Raw genomic sequence first — 16624 nt, 5'->3', positions numbered from 1 at the left:
AATTGAAATCCATCTCTCCTGCATTACTTTGCCAAGTTTGCTGTTTCATCTATTAAAAATTATTATGAGAATTAAATGATAAATGCTTTTTCTAAATCCTTAGCATAGGGACTGACACATTTAAGCCTATGTGAGTCTCTGTATTAGACTACAGCTATATAATCTAAAATTTCAAGCCCTTGAATCAGTAAGGAGATGGATAACTTTCCCTTGACATGCATAATATTGTACTGGGTTTCCTTGAGGATCTTCATCTTCTTCCAAAAACAAATAAATAAATAAAACCTTTATCATTCTTTTGAGAACACAGTAAAATTAGGATATGCTTGGGGGTAACTTCGGAAGTTACCCTTAGGAAGACACTTTGCAGGTGTCTACTTCATGGATAATAATTGTAAAGTTTTTGAATTGTATTGATGGCTCTAGGTAATTGTAGGATTATTTTTTCTGTGGAGTCATTTGGACTTGTAGTTTTTAAAAATGTTTTTCAGTATGGTGGTGATATTACCCGAAAAATGAAACTTTTGAAGAGACAAGCAGAAGGAAAGAAAAAACTAAGGAAAGTTGGCAACATTGAAGTTCCAAAAGATGCTTTTATAAAAGTTCTGAAGGCACAATCTGATAAATAATTGGTGGGAAAACATAAGGAATTTTCATAAATTAAAAATTGTGTATCTTTTAATTTTTCTTCGTAATTTATAATATGTTGAACACAACAGAATGAAAATTATAAAATTTGCTTGTTACTTTCCAGGTTTTCAGTTTTAAATAACCTCTTGGCTTTTCTTTGAAAGACAGTCATGGGTGGATAAGAGCATAGGTTCTGAAGCCATATTGCCTGGTTTCAAATTTCTGTTCCACCACTCACTAGGCAAAGTGACATTGGCCAAATTACCCTGTCTTTGTCTGTTTACTCTTTAGTAAAATCAGGATTATACTATTACTTACCTTCATAGGCTGTGAAGATTAAATATGTTTAAAATATTCAGAAGACTGCATGACACCTAGTCAGTGAGTGCTCAGTGAATCTTAATTTTTCAAGCATATTCCTTACTCACACTAAAAGGCCCCGTACTTAAGATTCTATCTAGTTTCAAGCCCAAGATGCAATATTTTCATAATCACCTTAAGTATCAGCTTGTTAGATGGATATATTTAGAAATATATGAATCTGTTATTAAATATTCAAATAACAGCATCTAGACATGTGCTCTAGTTTTTCATAAAATTTGTACAAATGTTACTTTGAAACTAGACAGTTTACATATGCATATAAATTCAAATGATAGGGGCTGTCTTATTCTGAGAATTAAAATGCATTTGTGCAAAGTGATAGATGTTTGATATTAGCAGCAGCTGTTATTAATGACAGTTTAATAATGATTGCCTAGATTTCATAATTGAGGAGACTGAGTAAATAACTTACTTAAGGTCACATAGCCAGTAAACGGTTCTTACTTTCAAAGCATGTCTACTCAGTCAATAAACAAACCAGAGGGCAGACTGTATTACAGTAAGATAAAATAATTTAGCCATTGATTTTTGTCCTTTACTTTGAATGAATTGAATGAGGTTAATGTCTTCTAGGGATAAGACTATCAGTGATAAATTTTATGCAAGGTTGTTATAATTATAAATTCAGATAGTGGGGATTTACCTAAAATTGTGTATGGAGGTTAAATAACCTGTGGCTTAGTCCTAGTTACGTAAGTTAATCAGCTGTCTTCCCTATTTCTTCTAGCTCTGGTACAACAGATGAATTATGAGATCTCATGACCAAAGTATCAATATTTTAGAAAATGGCAGTATTTTTGAAACTAGAAAAGCATTTTAATGTAATTTCTAAGACAAGATGTTCTACCATTATTGCCAGGGGAAAGTTACAAGTTGGTACCTGGCACATAGTAAGTACGGTGTGTCTACTATTTAGTATTTGTGTCTTATTAGTATGCTTACAGTTTGGATACTTTTTTTTCCCTTTTAACCTCTGACTTTTTAGGAAAGTTTTACTTGTAGTAATAGTAGTACAAAAAGTATTTTCCAGATTTTTTAGCATACTCTTAAGTTATCTCCCCTGGCCACTCTCCTAAACATGATTGAGAGTTGTGTATCCCCCAGAGGGCCTTATATTACTAAGATTTTTGTGTACATTAAAATAACAAACTATTAGTATTAGAATAGCCACCATTTATTGAGTTTAATATGTGACAGCCACTGTGCTGAGCTCTATAGACAATTCCCTCATTCAAACTACATGGCAATGGAGGTACAGGCACCATTACCATCCCATTTCACAGGGGAAGAAGCTCAGACTTATGTATCAGTATTGTCCAACAACATCACAGCTCTTGACAGCTGGGATTCAAACAGTGGTTTCTTTTTCCAAACCCCAATTCTTAGCTACCATGCTTTTTATTGCCTCTTGTGGAAATATCTTCAATAGACTTAGTTTTTTGCTTAATAGCAGCTTAGCTTCTGAGTTAGGGAGTTAAAGTGGCAGGAAAGCAGTTTGCTGTGGACCTTGAGTATATGGACTTCGAACTTATAGGGCAGTGATGGAAAGGAGATTTTAGACTCTGTTTCAGCTAGCACATTTAAAGCACAGAAATAACAGCTGAACCGTGCACCAGTCTTTAGCTCTTTCACTAAACTATATGACCTTCTAAGGTAGTTTGTACTAACCAATACTTTATTACCAGGCGTGGGACTGGGAGATAATACTGATTTCACTTACTGTTCAAAAACCATTTATAATACTTAAGGCTAGGGCCTCCCTGGTGGCGCAAGTGGTTGAGAGTCCGCCTGCCGATGCAGGGGATACGGGTTCGTGCCCCGGTCTGGGAGGATCCCATATGCCGCGGAGCGGCTGGGCCCGTGAGCCGTGGCCGCTGAGCCTGCGCGTCCGGAGCCTGTGCTCTGCAACGGGGGAGGCCACAACAGTGAGAGGCCCGCATACCGCAAAAAAAAAAAAAAAATACTTAAGGCTATTAGTTCATTATCTAGAATTAAAGCAGCATATTTTACCCTAACAGTCCTATTTTTTTTTAAATTTGCTATTTAAATGTTTTAAGGAACTTAACTGTAAATACATTTCAATCACATAGGCAATTAAAGCAGGTATGTAAGTGATGCTTCTACTAGGTGGACTTACAAAAAGCAAAATATGCAGAGAAAAGGAAGCATATTTTACTCCCCAAGGAGCAGAACTAAGAATTATAGGCAGAGACACTGTCTTTTAATTTAAATCTAATTGCATAATGACAACAAATAAAAAGTAAACGCAAGCTCATAGCTACTGTTGTTAGAATCTTTCAGATGTATGTGTTCAATTTCACTGTTGGAAATAAAATTTAGATAACTTACATTTGTTTATTATAAGCTTTATTTGAGTTAAAGATAGAAAACAATATACTTTTATTTGCAATTTTAATGCAAGTTTGGCAATCTAAAATAGTTTACAGTAATTTTATATTATACTTCATCATACGATCTTTTTAGACATTATATATATGTAAGGAATAAAGCTAACCATTTATGAAGTTTAAGGATAATCAGAAAATTTTCTTCAAAAAAAATAATTTCCTTAAATGTGTTGCTAGGTGTAAAGCTCCTAATTGCTAAAATACTTAAATTAAGTGCATGAACCCAAGTCGTTAACTAAAAATAAGAGCACATTTGTTTAAAAAAGTGCTACAGAAGGTGGTGCACAAAAAAACATGCACTTATATATACTTTCCAAAAGGATGTAAACTGTACTTTTAGGCACTGCAGTCTCTTCAGATTTTCTGTACCAACAATATATAGCAGGACTTTTGATGTCCAGATGCTACTGCAGGAAGATGACTAAGGCAACCACGTGCAGAAAGCTTGTGCAGAGAGAATATAAAGATAGCATTCCAGAAGTAAAGGCTTGCAATGATAGTGGTTTGATACCTGAAAGGCTTGGAGTGTCTTCCTGTGATTAAAAAATTAAAATCTAATAATGCCACTGGAGTCATATACATGGTACTTTATGTACAGAACTGTCACCTTTAAAATGACTTAAAATTTGTAAACAGGCAGACATTTCATTTCTGTGCTATGTAACAGAGTGACTGTGGCTTCTGTAACAACTAGCTGATGAACTGTGAGAGCCAATGACGTCTAAACCCTAGTATAAAATGGACACATTGTAAATATGGAATGTTTAACATATAGATATTAGACTTCAAACATGACAATATTCAAAAATTCTCCAAGTTTTATCATATTGCATAGCTGAAAATTCATCTATGTATAAAAGTGTTCTGTTCATTCAAGCAGAATTTTGATCCAGTCTCTTTCAATTTGCTTCTTTCATACTGTACAGTGGATCCACAAGTTTATTGTGCACATGCATTAAACCTTAAAGAAAAAAAACACAGTTCTAGTTGTATTTCTGATTTTGAACTGTATTTCATTTAGAAAACAAAAGATTTAATATTAAAATACAAGTATACTGGTTCCCATCTAATACCAAATAGTTAAATTTATTGGAAAAATGCAAATAGAAATGTTTCAGAATGTTTAGTTTAACTACCTAGCAAATATCAATTTAGTTATTTATGAAACCATGGATCTGGAATGCGTACAGGTTCTTTGTGAGTAACCAGAAGTAGGGGCACTTCTTGTCTTTAGAACTGCCTTCAGTATGACAAAAATAACAAATTTGAATACTAATTACATCTAAAAGTCTGTTGAGTTTGACCCTCTGTCAGTTAATCTAACAGACTCCATCAAAGGGCTCAGAACTGTTGTTACATTAGTTCTCTAATATATTACCCTATCCATTCATCTGGCAAATTATTTTCCACTATTTTGACATGTGTATTTACAATAGGGGTTGATTACAAGCCAAACAGAGAGGTTTACTAAAACAATAAGATAACCTAAATATCAATTTCCAAGTAAATTTAAATTTCATCTTATAATTGGTATGCTTGTAAACTGTCCTTAATTTTATTAAAGCTTCTTGGGAAATATATTCCAGTTACTCATGTCTTAATGCACATGTATCGTATTTCTTTGGGGAAATAAATTGTCCCAATTAATGAACTAAAGATTTTATATTTTTCAGGTTAAAGAAATCAGTTGAATTTACCAGGTTGTTAAGAACATGGGAGGCTGGGGAAAGGGACTCATAATGTGGTTTTCTTAGGAAATGGGATTACTGGATCGAGGAGACAGGGTACTTGTTAGTAAGAAGGTGTACTTTGTCAGAAAGGCTGCAAAAGCACTCTAAAATCCAAACTGTGAAGACCCACTTTTAAGAGATAAGCAAAGGGACATGCAGAGAACACTTAAGTATACATGTAGTAGGAGAAAAACCAGGAGTGGAACAGTCTTAAAAGGAGGAGAGAAAAATATTCACTCGTGAAATTGAAAGAGAGAATGCTAATTAACTCAACAGCTCACTTAAGTGTCTAATCAGCACCTCAAACTGGTTAACAACATCCAGACCCATTTTCCCCTTCTAAACCATTTTTTAAAAAATATTGGTATATGGTGTTATCCTCTGATGAGCTGCTAAAGCCAGACAACTGAAATTCACTGTTGATTTTTTTCTTTCCTTTTTAAATTCAGCAGCAAGACTGGTGGGCACTACTCTCAAAATATTGATATATCCCAAATTAGCTGCATTTCTTCATCTCCACAGCACTGCCCTTAGTCGAAGCCACTTTCTTCTCTAATCTGATTACCAACTCTGCACCCTACTTTCATCACTTCCCATTGTCCAATTTTTCTAAAAACAGAAGCTAGATTATACCATTTCCCAACTTAAAATTCTCCAATTGCTCTGGTCACTTAGAATATAATTTAGATTTTATTCTGTTGTTTTCATTTATTGTTCTGATCTCATGTCCTCCCCACTCTCCCCATTTTGTGTTATACTCAACCCTGGCTTTGTTGCTATTACCTCAGAAAGGCTAAGCTTGGTTATAGTACAAGGTCCTTATATTTGCTGTCTCATTCAGCCTGGAATGCTCTTCTCCCTGAGCAAAGCATGATTATTTCTTTTTGGCTTCTTGGGTCTCAGCCCAAATGTCACCTTATAATGAATTACTCTTTCACTTTCTTTAGAGCAATTTTCACTCTTAGAAAATGTTTTTCCTACCATGTCTCCAACTAGAATCTGAGGTCCAGGACCTTAAATTTACTGCTCTAAGTCCTGGGTCTATAAAGGCCATGATACATGTTGGAAGCTCAAGAAACATTTACTTTAAAAAATCTGTGAAGATTCAGTGAGATGGTCTGTGGAAGCTTTTTTTAAATTTAAAATGAATCTAGAACATATATTGTTAAAAAGGAGGCAGGAGAAAAGGAGGGAGCAGAGACCAAGATTCTGTAGTTCAAGGTCCCGAAGACAGAAAAGTATCAAGGGCACTGGCAGAACGGCCAGACATGAAAGGATGCTTAACGATTAGGATAAATTTAAAATCTTGGACGTAGGACTGTGGAGGGACTGAAGTTAAGCCTTCCATGCAGCTGGAGGGACAGAAGGGTCAAAAGGTTAAAATAAGTAATGGGAAGAGTTTGAAGAAAGCAAAACAAGGAGCACAGCTAACCCAGGAAATATAAGAATTATGTATAAAAAGTACCAAACTAAGCATAAAGGCACTTGATCGGTTCTGCCTCCACCTCAGGTATATGGCAGCCATTTATCCATCTGGCCTTATTTATAAAATGGAGTAACCTCAGCTCAAAAATTTAAAAAAGAAAGCAATGTACTCAACATAGTGCATAAAAGTCTTGTAATGATGTTTGGTATATATGTCTGAGTTAATGTAATCTCTGATACTTGAATGTTTCTATAGTGACAGTTCCATAAAGTTATATAACAACCCTTCCATGCTTACCAGTGCAGACAAAAAGCCTGTGATAAAAATCCATGAGTATGTGGACAAACCAACAAGTACTTCATTCATTAGACTGTTTTATGCAGACTATCTCCGAGGCTGGATTTGAAGCACACTGATTTATTGGCATTTGTTCTTTGCTCAAAAAATGTTAACACATAAGAATATTTTTCTCAGGGCTAATAACCCCTCCCCTCCAATACCCTCTTGAAAGGCCAGTGATATGCAAGCCCTCATTTGCCTTTTCACTCTTAATTTTGTTTTTAAAGTATAAGCTAGCCCCATTTTATCGGTATACTTTGTTCTCTGTTAAGAGGAACTTTTTCTGCGACTGTGGTAGCTCATCCTTACACCTGTGCTATTGATTATGGCATTCTCTTCAAATCTAAGTGTTACCATCTTCTACAGCTCTCAGTCCCATCAGCTCCATTCAAGTTTTCATCAACTACTATTTAACTATAAAAATCTCTCCCTTAACATCCCTTGGACTTCACAGTGATTTACATAATTTAGCACTTAAACTGAAATGGTATCAATGTCATGTGTCATCCATCTACCTGCCCAACTACCTAGAATTTACCAAGTGTCTCCAGTGTACAAGGTAGGTACCCTTTGAGATGCTGAACTATTGCAATGAACCAGAACTAAAGTCCCTACCTTCATGGAGCTACATTTTATTTTCTCGAATCACTTAGTGAGCCAGTTTTATGAAGAATGCCAACTACTTTCAGGCAGGGATACTTGTACTTCTTTCGGGTATAACAACACATGAGACAATGTACTTGAAGGCACTGTAATCCATGTTTCTTGGCTGATGACATTAACTGGAAAGTATAGTTTACATTTACAAAAAATAAACATTAAAGGGTAATTTTTTATACTGTAAAAGGTATCTGCTAATGAAAAATATTTACCAGATAATTATCTCTAAATAGAACCAATCTTATTTAAAACAATATTTAACTGAAAACTTTAACAACCAGTATGTAAAAAGCAGCAAAATGGAGATTGGAGAGACCTAAGAGAGGGGACAACAAAGACAGTGGTAATCTCAGCCATGTGGTTTAGAAGATCTACCTCTTCCAGAGTATCAGCTCTTTGAGGATCATTCTACTTGATAAAATTCATCTATCATTCACTTAAAGCTTTGATCATGGAAAGAATACATGAGAGCTTAAAAACACACAACTTAAAACATCAGGATAAACTTTAAAAATTCAACTCCTTTGTAAAGTTTTTTTTTAAAACTAAACACTGGCTGTAACTTGTACATAACATAAAGCTAGTTCCAAACTAAAAATAATCTTGGAAATTTTAGTACTTGCTTTCTGAATAATAAATCAAGAGTTTGCTATGACTAAAGGTAAAAACTGACAACGTTCTACACATGAATGTGATAAAAATAAATAACTGCTACTTAAATCATAAACAGAAGTCAATTCTAATGAGTACTGATAAAAATGCACAGACTTTCTGATGTTGCTTGAAGAAGAAAAGTTAAATATAATAGATTTTATAGTTTGGTTCAATCTGAATTCATTCAACCTCTATCAAGCTATTGGAGCTATTGGAGTAGGGCCTAAAAAGGATAAAACAAAACAAAAAGAATGTTCACCATGATGATGATGTCTTGAAAATATATTATCTCAGGACATAAAACATAGGTTTTATTTTTTAAAAAACAAAACACTAGAATAAAACAAATTATTAAAATGTTTTCCTGTGATTTACTTATATCTTTCAAAAGATATTTACTGAAATAAACTTCCAGATGCTAATGATTTGTATTGTTTTAGACGTAGTTAACCTAGACTTCAAGAGCTAAATAATTAGAACCCTTTAAGATTCCTGTTGACACTTTTAAAGGGATGGCAGAAGAAAGAGTAGTGATGTGAATGGTATTGGAAGAATTACAGATTATAACTAAGGGATTCATCTCCTCCAGTATATCTTGCAGTGATGTAATAATAAGGATATGGCAAATACATAAAACTACATTTATAACATGTATACATTTATGAACAGTCATTCTACCTAATATCAAAATACCTTACTGTAAGATGAGGTCTATATATATAGCCCAGAACAATATCGCAAATCCATTTTTCTCCATATTGAAGGAGGCATCCTGACAGAGGCTGATGTCCTGAATCTCTTCAGAAATATATACAGCTCCACTGGAAAATAATTTCTAAGTGACTTTAACATCCCTACTAAGCCTGTTAATTCACCTATAAATGGAATTATAAGAGTACCCATGTCATAGAATTGTGAGATTTAAGTAAATCAGTAAGTATAATATGCTTAGAATAGCACCTGGTCATATAACTATTGGCTATTATTATTAAATGTTTACTTCACTAAAATGTAAAAATTTTCTGATAAAAAGCAAACTGACAAAAATCAGACAAGTATAGGGGTTTATCTGGGGATTACTGGTGCCAGAAAATGGAAATGTTAAATGAATCTCCTCAAAACTGTTATTAAAATATGTGGATAATGAAGATTCCTTCTATTAACTTTTTCAAGGAATCTAATATTTGTGATGAAACCTGGACTACATGGAAATATATGGGTAAAACACCATCTAAGAGCTCTATCTTATTCACAACCCATAAATGAGCTATTCTCTGCTTTTATCTGTCAAATTACTAACAAGCTAACAATTTTCAGTTTAATTTGGTATATCTGTGACTTGGTTAAAAAACTGGTAATTTAACTAATAAAAATATAAATGACTGGAAGTAATCTAAGTGCTTAACACTAAGGAAACCTTTAACACCTTTTATTAGAGTAAAAAGATTTAAAACATTTTCATTCATATAGTATCAGTAGTACACTTATTACATACTTTGTGAATTACTGAACTATATATATGACTAATTACATAATATTTTCATACCAGCTATATAAATACAGGTGCTTTGTAAAGAGTACCTATTTATACAGCTTGTTTATGTGTGTGTATTTATATGTGGAGTTGACTCAAGCAGGGAATGGCTTCTAAACTGAGTGTATTCAAAATTGTCCTTGAAAATCTCTTAAACACCTATCACAGAAAGTGTATATGGTGTTTTATATATATATATATATATATATATATATATATATATACACACACATGGTATGGTAAAGTTTAAAAATTACTGAACTAGACTGTAGGAAGAAGCAAAAGGAAGATAAATATGCAGAAGTCTGGGCAAACTCCTGCTTACTTGTAGAGTTTATTCCATACTGTTTGACATTTAGCAAAATTTATTGTGAAGATTAAATGAGATAGTGGGCAACCCATCTTATCCCCTGATTTCATTCTAAACATAGCTGAGAGATTAGGGTGGGACAGGTAAACAATGAAAAAATTAGAAAGGACATATATACATTTCCTTTTGGGCTATTTAATCTTGTATATTCAATACGAAAGTAAAATATTTAATTTTGGATTTCAAGAAACATCTTGTTTACTGAAAATATAGATTGAAGAGGTTTTCTTCAAGAAAAAAAATTAGGAAATTACTCTGAAAGCTAGTATTATCCGAAGTGAGACATTTCTAATCCTCAGCACAGTGCCAGTTTTCAATAGGCCACAATGCAGGATGTAACTCCCCAGTCATACTAAGTTTTAATTGTCATCTATAATGGAACATTCTCCCAGTCTGCTTTTGAAATTTCAGTGCTCACCTTTAAAGTATTTCACAGTTTTAACTCTTAATTCTAAAGTAGCATCTTCATCACATACAAAAATAGTTCGGGGATGTTGCTGGAAAGCTGAAACAGTCCACATGTGATTGACTCCTTCTTCTATTGCTTTGTAGAGAGCAAATGCCTTGTGTGCACCTGTTATGAGGATCATTACCTGAAAAATCGTGAACATTACTTGTCAATTCTTAAAACATGTTCCAAATGACTAAAAAGCTCTATTTTTTTTGTAAACAAAGAATTTAGCACCAATATTTTTCTGAGGGTTAAAATAAAAATAAACAGCTCCATATTTCTTCATAGTTCAAGGTATTTATTTCTTCTCTTTAAGGTAATAGGCAAGCACAAAGTGTATCTCTACTTCTGGCTGAACAAAGTAAAATAGTGTCTTGTAATGGAGTATTATTGAATATACCATAATGCCTATGACAATTAACACATTAAATACTGATGTGCAAGAGAGACCTGGGAGAATGAAGAAAAAGAAAAGGGCTGTTTTGCAAAAGCAGAGTTACAGATCAACAAAGAATTTATATAACCAGGAATGATATACCAAATTGCTCTAGTCCAGATAAGCAATAGATATTACTTTGGAAAAGCAAAAGACTCTGAAATAACAGATATTTTAAAAGTAATCTAGAGAAATGAGCCTAAAGATTGTTTCACTGAATGGGTGCTATCTAAAGCTGTTTTGGAACAAAACTAGATTTAAAGAAGGGTTCAGAATCTACTTAAATGCAGGAACTGTCCTTTAAACACACATAACTGAGACCATCCTTAGGTACAGAAAATCCAAGCTCTGTGTCCCAAATCCCTGATAGCCTATGAGATAAGTCAAAGAACGTGTGCAAATGTGAGTGAGTGTATAGGTGTCTGAATCTTTTCTTTAACAATTTTAGCAGTAAATCAATCCTGTTTTTACAAGTTAAACAGTTTATGTAATGTAATAAATCTTTAAAAATGATTTTTTTCCTCATTAAAAAAATGAATGTTAAAGTGGTTGTAATTCTAAAATATCTGTAACAACGTAAAAATTCTGTATTTCACATTTTATAACCAGACCTTCTAAAACAGGGAGGAAATTAAAGATCAATGAACCAGATATTACTGTATTTCTTTGATCAAGATTATTACTTTTCATTTTCAAGCTATATTTGATTAGTATCAAAGCCCATGAATGAAATAAGATATGTATGAATTCCTACTGTTTTTATTGATACTTCTTTTTCTTAAGTATAGAGATCTAGGCTCAGTGAAGAATTAATATGCCATCACCTATAATTATAAGCATTTAAAAAAAATTAGCAATGCTTGATATAATAAGGTAAGCACAGCACTGATTAATGGGTTTATTAGTTTTCCTTACTGGAAATTAATATTTTTTTCTTAAGACTGATACATGTTACAGAGGAGTTTGAAAAAAAACAACAAAATATTCAAGTTCTTTGCTCCATCCTGTCTTCTAATTCAGAATCTTTGGGATTAGGACCCAAGAATCAGGGTCCCTTAAGTGATTAGTATGCAATCTGGCAGTATGCAATGCTAGCACTTGAAAAGGCTTTTTAAAACTATTTTAACACACACTACATTAAATGAGAATATGTAGTGATTGCTGCATGATGGATATTTTCTGAAGTTTAATTTATTTCAGGAGTTTTAAAATGTGATTTGGTGGTTTCAAAGTTAAACACTGAACTTAAGCACTTTTTGTGAATTATGTCATTTAACTACCCACATCAACAGCATGAGATAAATACTATTCTTACTCATATTTTACAGATAAGGAATGAGGCACAGATATTCTGTAACCTGCCCAAGGTCTTGGTAAGGCTACTATATAAACAAGAGGTCTGATTCCAGCATCCATATCCTTAACAACTACAATAAGACATATATAACCTAATTGAGAATTAAGAAGAAATATCTGGAAAATCAGAAATTGAAGAAAATTCCTCTTGGAATATAATTTGACGTTGATAATACGTGATTATTTCTACTCTATCTGCTCCACTATTCTCAAGGAGAGTATTTCTTGTATTGTGAAAAAGCTTAAGAGCAGCCCTATCTGAAACCAAATCTTAAGGATAAGCAGAAAAGGGGGCATTTCAGACAGTTATGGGGTGGTCAATAAAAAGCTAGTAATCTGGTAAGGCTGAGCACAGGGAAATGAAATGGCTGAAAACTGAATTTTGATAATACAGAGCATTTTATACCAAAGAGGCTAGATATCATCTTGTGATGAAGCAGCAAGGAATCAGAGACTCTTCATTACATGCATGAGTAATAACTCTGTTTTTGGAAAAAAAATTCAGGCTGTAATACAGAACAGGAAAGGTAAAGAATGGAGATAGCCATGATTTAGGATACGTTTGCAATAATCCTTAAAAAACTGATATAGACCAGAAGGCAGTTCTGATGGAGGGCTGGATCCTTATTTATCTCTAAGTTAAATGGTGGAATGTGGTGACTGATTAGATGTGAAGAAGCTGAGAATGACACACGTTTCAAGTTCAGATAATTTTCATGGAGGGTGTTGCTATTCACCAAGGGAGGGAGACAATTTTGGTAGAAAGATGAATATAAATTTTGAACAGTTTAAGGAGTCAACTGGAAATATGAAATCTGCAGCTTCAGAAAAAGAATTGGCTAAAGATATGTACTGGCAGTTATCACTGTATTGAGCGTAGTTGACCTTTTTAGAATAGTACTAAATCTACCAAGAACAGGGTTCCAAAGTGTGACTGCTATTGATGTGTTAATAAAAAAAAACAAAACCGCACACAAAAAAGGTCACTGCCCAGAAGTATGCATAGTGAATATGCAGTGCTAGGAGATGACCCCCTAGGTAACAACATTCAAAAGGCAGATGGAGGAAAAAGAGCCAGGGAAGCATACTGAGAAAGAATGGTCAGAAAGAAAGAAGAATGGTAGAGGTTTATGACGGAAGAAATAGTCCATAGGGATAAATGATGAAAAGAAGCCCAGTAGGATAAGACCTGTAGAAAAGATGATGGTCTTAACAATTAAGAACTTATCACTGGTGACTGCTGTGACATTCAGTAAGTCAACAAAATCAAAAGAAGATTTTTAAGTTTTACTGGTTTTTCCTTATGTCATCACAAGAATAAACATTCAGATTATTATATATAATAAGCAATTCTAAAGATGCTACAGTAATTAAAAACAATTTGTGTCTTTTCTTTTGAAGTTACCTTTAAACTATAAAGTATTATCTTTAAATATATCTCAGTAAAAACAAATTTTAATCCTTTGAGGGTAAATTTGACTTTCGTCAAACAGCCAAAAGTCAATAAAAATCAGATCTGGTGGTTCAGGTACACAGCCAAGCTGTGGATAGAACCAACTTTGTCCAAAATGAATTATGGGCAAAAATAATTCATTCAAACTACTCTCAACAGTTACTGAATACCTATTATGTGACAGGCAGTGTACTGTGCTAGATATAGATGACTCATAAACACTTGGAGATTATAAACTAATGAGGAAAGGTATTAAACAACAAAACATACAGAAACAATTATAAACTGCAAAAAGTGCTATAAACAAAAACTGGTAAAAGAATAAAAAAATAATTTTGATTAGAAGAATTATGGTCAGAAAATGGAACTCTGAAAGCTGAAAACTGGTGCCATTTTAGCTAAGCAAGGGCTAGAGAAGTAGAACATTTCACAATTAATGAACATCAATGTAAGGCCTCAAAGCAAGGAAGGAGTGAAAATTGAGGGCAGTGACTTGTGTGGTTCATTACCTAGTGGATAATTCCCAAATCTTAAGAAACCTGTAATAACTTCTGGGTTGTCACTTCCAGGTTGTGTACAGAAGGTCCTCATTATCTGAGGTGCCAAAATGTGAAGATACTTATTGATGCACTGACCACTTAAAGGTTTGTCTCCCATTCAAACCTACTTTCCACTCAACAGTGGCATCTGTCCCACACATGGATTTAAATTTTAAGTATATTTGCAGTTATTGAAAATGACATTGAAGAACAGCTCACATCACAGTTAAAACCACTGGCAGATGAAAATCTGTACACATGAAGCCCATTAAAATTGAAGATAAAGAAAGTCATTAAGTATAATCATGTGATACTTGTTTCAAAAGAATGCTATGAAAAATCTAGCAGCACTATTTACAATAGCCAAGACAATGGAAACAACCCAAGTGTCCATCGACAGAGAATTGGTTTAAAAAGATGTGGTACACACACACACACACACACACAAAATGGAATATTACTCAGCCATAAAAAAGATTGACATACTGCCATTTGCAGCAACATGGACGGACCTAAAGAATATCATACTAAGTGAAGTAAGTCATACAGAAAAAAACAAATACTATATGCTATCACTTATATGTGGAGTCTAAAACACAATACAAGTTGATCTATATAAAACAGAAAAAAACTCACATAGAAAAGAAACTAATGTCTACCAACGGGAAAGGGGGTAAGTTAGGAGTATGGGACTAAAAGATACAAACTACTATATATGTAAAACAGATAAGTAACAAGGATTTGCTATATAGCACAGGGAACTATTCAATATCTTGTAATAACCTATAATGAAAAATAATCTGAAAAAATATATATATAACTGAAACACTCTGCTGCACACTGGAAACTAACACAGTATTGTAAATCAACTATAATAAAGCACTAAAGTCCTTGGGAAAACTACTAAATAATAAAAGTAGTTTTGACATAATTTTCTTTACAGTCATGCTGGGAATGAACACTGTGAGGTAAATAGCATCATATAATTTTGTTGGAAAAATCAAAAGAAAAAAATCAATGTTTGAATAATTCTGTTAATTCTAAGAATTAGCATAAGAGTTGCACTGTAACTTTAATTTTGGTATATGTAAGAAATCGTTTTGCATAGCTTTCAGTTTCATATTTTAGAACTAAGATTTCTCTAATTTTTTTTCAATTTATTTACTATGAAATTTCAGTCTTTAAAAGGTCTTTTTTCATAAACCAATTATCTTTAGATAAAAAACTCCATTTTGAATGACAGTTCTATTTGTGCATTCAAGTCTAGATATATTTACATTAAGATCAGTTACTTATTCACCATACCTTGTCTGTACTCTTTCCTCTGAACCTGTCCAATCCTGCTGCCAGAAGGGAATGGAGTTTTGGGTTTCCATATAATTTAACCACTTATAATCATGAGCTGACTATAATTTGGTCTGTTATTCTCAGGGCAGGAAATGACAGCCCAATTAAAAACTAAAAAACTTGAGTCTACTGTTCAGAACTCTTGCCTTCTTAAACATACCAAATTTAGAACAGATCCAGCCCTAAAGGGGTTCTTTTTCCACTGGAAACCAACTGAGCTATCCTCCTACAGTCAAGAATCACATTACACTAAATTATCCTAAGCCTCCCAAAGCAGTTTAATGTTAATTACGACTTCATCTTTGTTGCAACAGTCCTTTCACAAGACTATATGATCAGTGTGATTTGAGGACCTCAAACTGTGAAACAAGAAGAGGCAAGTAAAGCAGTACCCCAAAAGAGATGGAGCCTAATTTTTAGTTTACAGCTCCAAAGACTTAATTTACTTGAATTCTAAACATGGCAATGAGCCTGAAAGAAATTACTGAAAGCTAGACAATTTATACTGTAAATAGGATAAACCCAAAATAGTACTTATTTGACACCACAATTTCTCCAAAGTCTATAGACATCCAAGGAAAAACATCAAAGAACATTTAATTCTTACTTCTCTAGCATCCATCACTGTCCCCACACCAACTGTTAGAGCCATAGTTGGCACTTTTGATAAATCTCCATCAAAATATTTAGCATTTGCCAAAATGGTGTCCATTGCTAGAGTCTTTACTCTTGTCCTTGATACTAAACTGGATCCTGGCTCATTGAAAGCAATATGACCATCTGGACCAATTCCTTTCAAAAGAAATACATATACACACACATATATACATAAGTAAATAAGGTTTCTCGAAGTTCAACATGATTTAAAGACCAAAGAAATAGTCATAAACACGCTTACCTTGTTTTA

General features: G+C 33.5%; 2 protein-coding genes across 7 annotated transcripts in view; one reads left to right on the top strand and one right to left on the bottom strand.

Moving 5' to 3' along the window:
• GUF1 (GTP binding elongation factor GUF1) overlaps positions 1-3761 on the top strand; it is a 24301-nt gene extending 20540 nt beyond the window's left edge. Inside the window, exon 17 of the mRNA XM_060110448.1 lies at positions 492-3761. Coding sequence (XP_059966431.1) covers positions 492-629 — 138 coding nt within the window. The 3' untranslated portion in view covers positions 630-3761. The remainder of the gene's footprint in view (positions 1-491) is intronic.
• GNPDA2 (glucosamine-6-phosphate deaminase 2) overlaps positions 3467-16624 on the bottom strand; it is a 27577-nt gene continuing 14419 nt past the window's right edge. Inside the window, exons 4-7 of one of the 6 annotated variants that reach the window (XM_060110501.1) lie at positions 16325-16509; positions 10554-10728; positions 7533-7699; positions 3467-4383 (exon numbers count right to left, since the gene is read on the bottom strand). In XM_060110501.1, the coding sequence (XP_059966484.1) occupies positions 7581-7699; positions 10554-10728; positions 16325-16509 (479 nt within the window). In that variant the 3' untranslated portion in view covers positions 3467-4383; positions 7533-7580. The remainder of the gene's footprint in view (positions 4384-7532; positions 7700-10553; positions 10729-16324; positions 16510-16624) is intronic. The other 5 variants (XM_060110486.1, XM_060110470.1, XM_060110461.1 and 2 more) reach the window with 5 other exon arrangements.

Source organism: Mesoplodon densirostris, chromosome 1 (genome assembly GCF_025265405.1).
Source record: "Mesoplodon densirostris isolate mMesDen1 chromosome 1, mMesDen1 primary haplotype, whole genome shotgun sequence".
Taxonomy (NCBI): Eukaryota; Metazoa; Chordata; class Mammalia; order Artiodactyla; family Ziphiidae; genus Mesoplodon; species Mesoplodon densirostris.
Note: the sequence above shows the minus strand (reverse complement) of the source record. Positions and strands in the feature narration are given on the sequence as shown.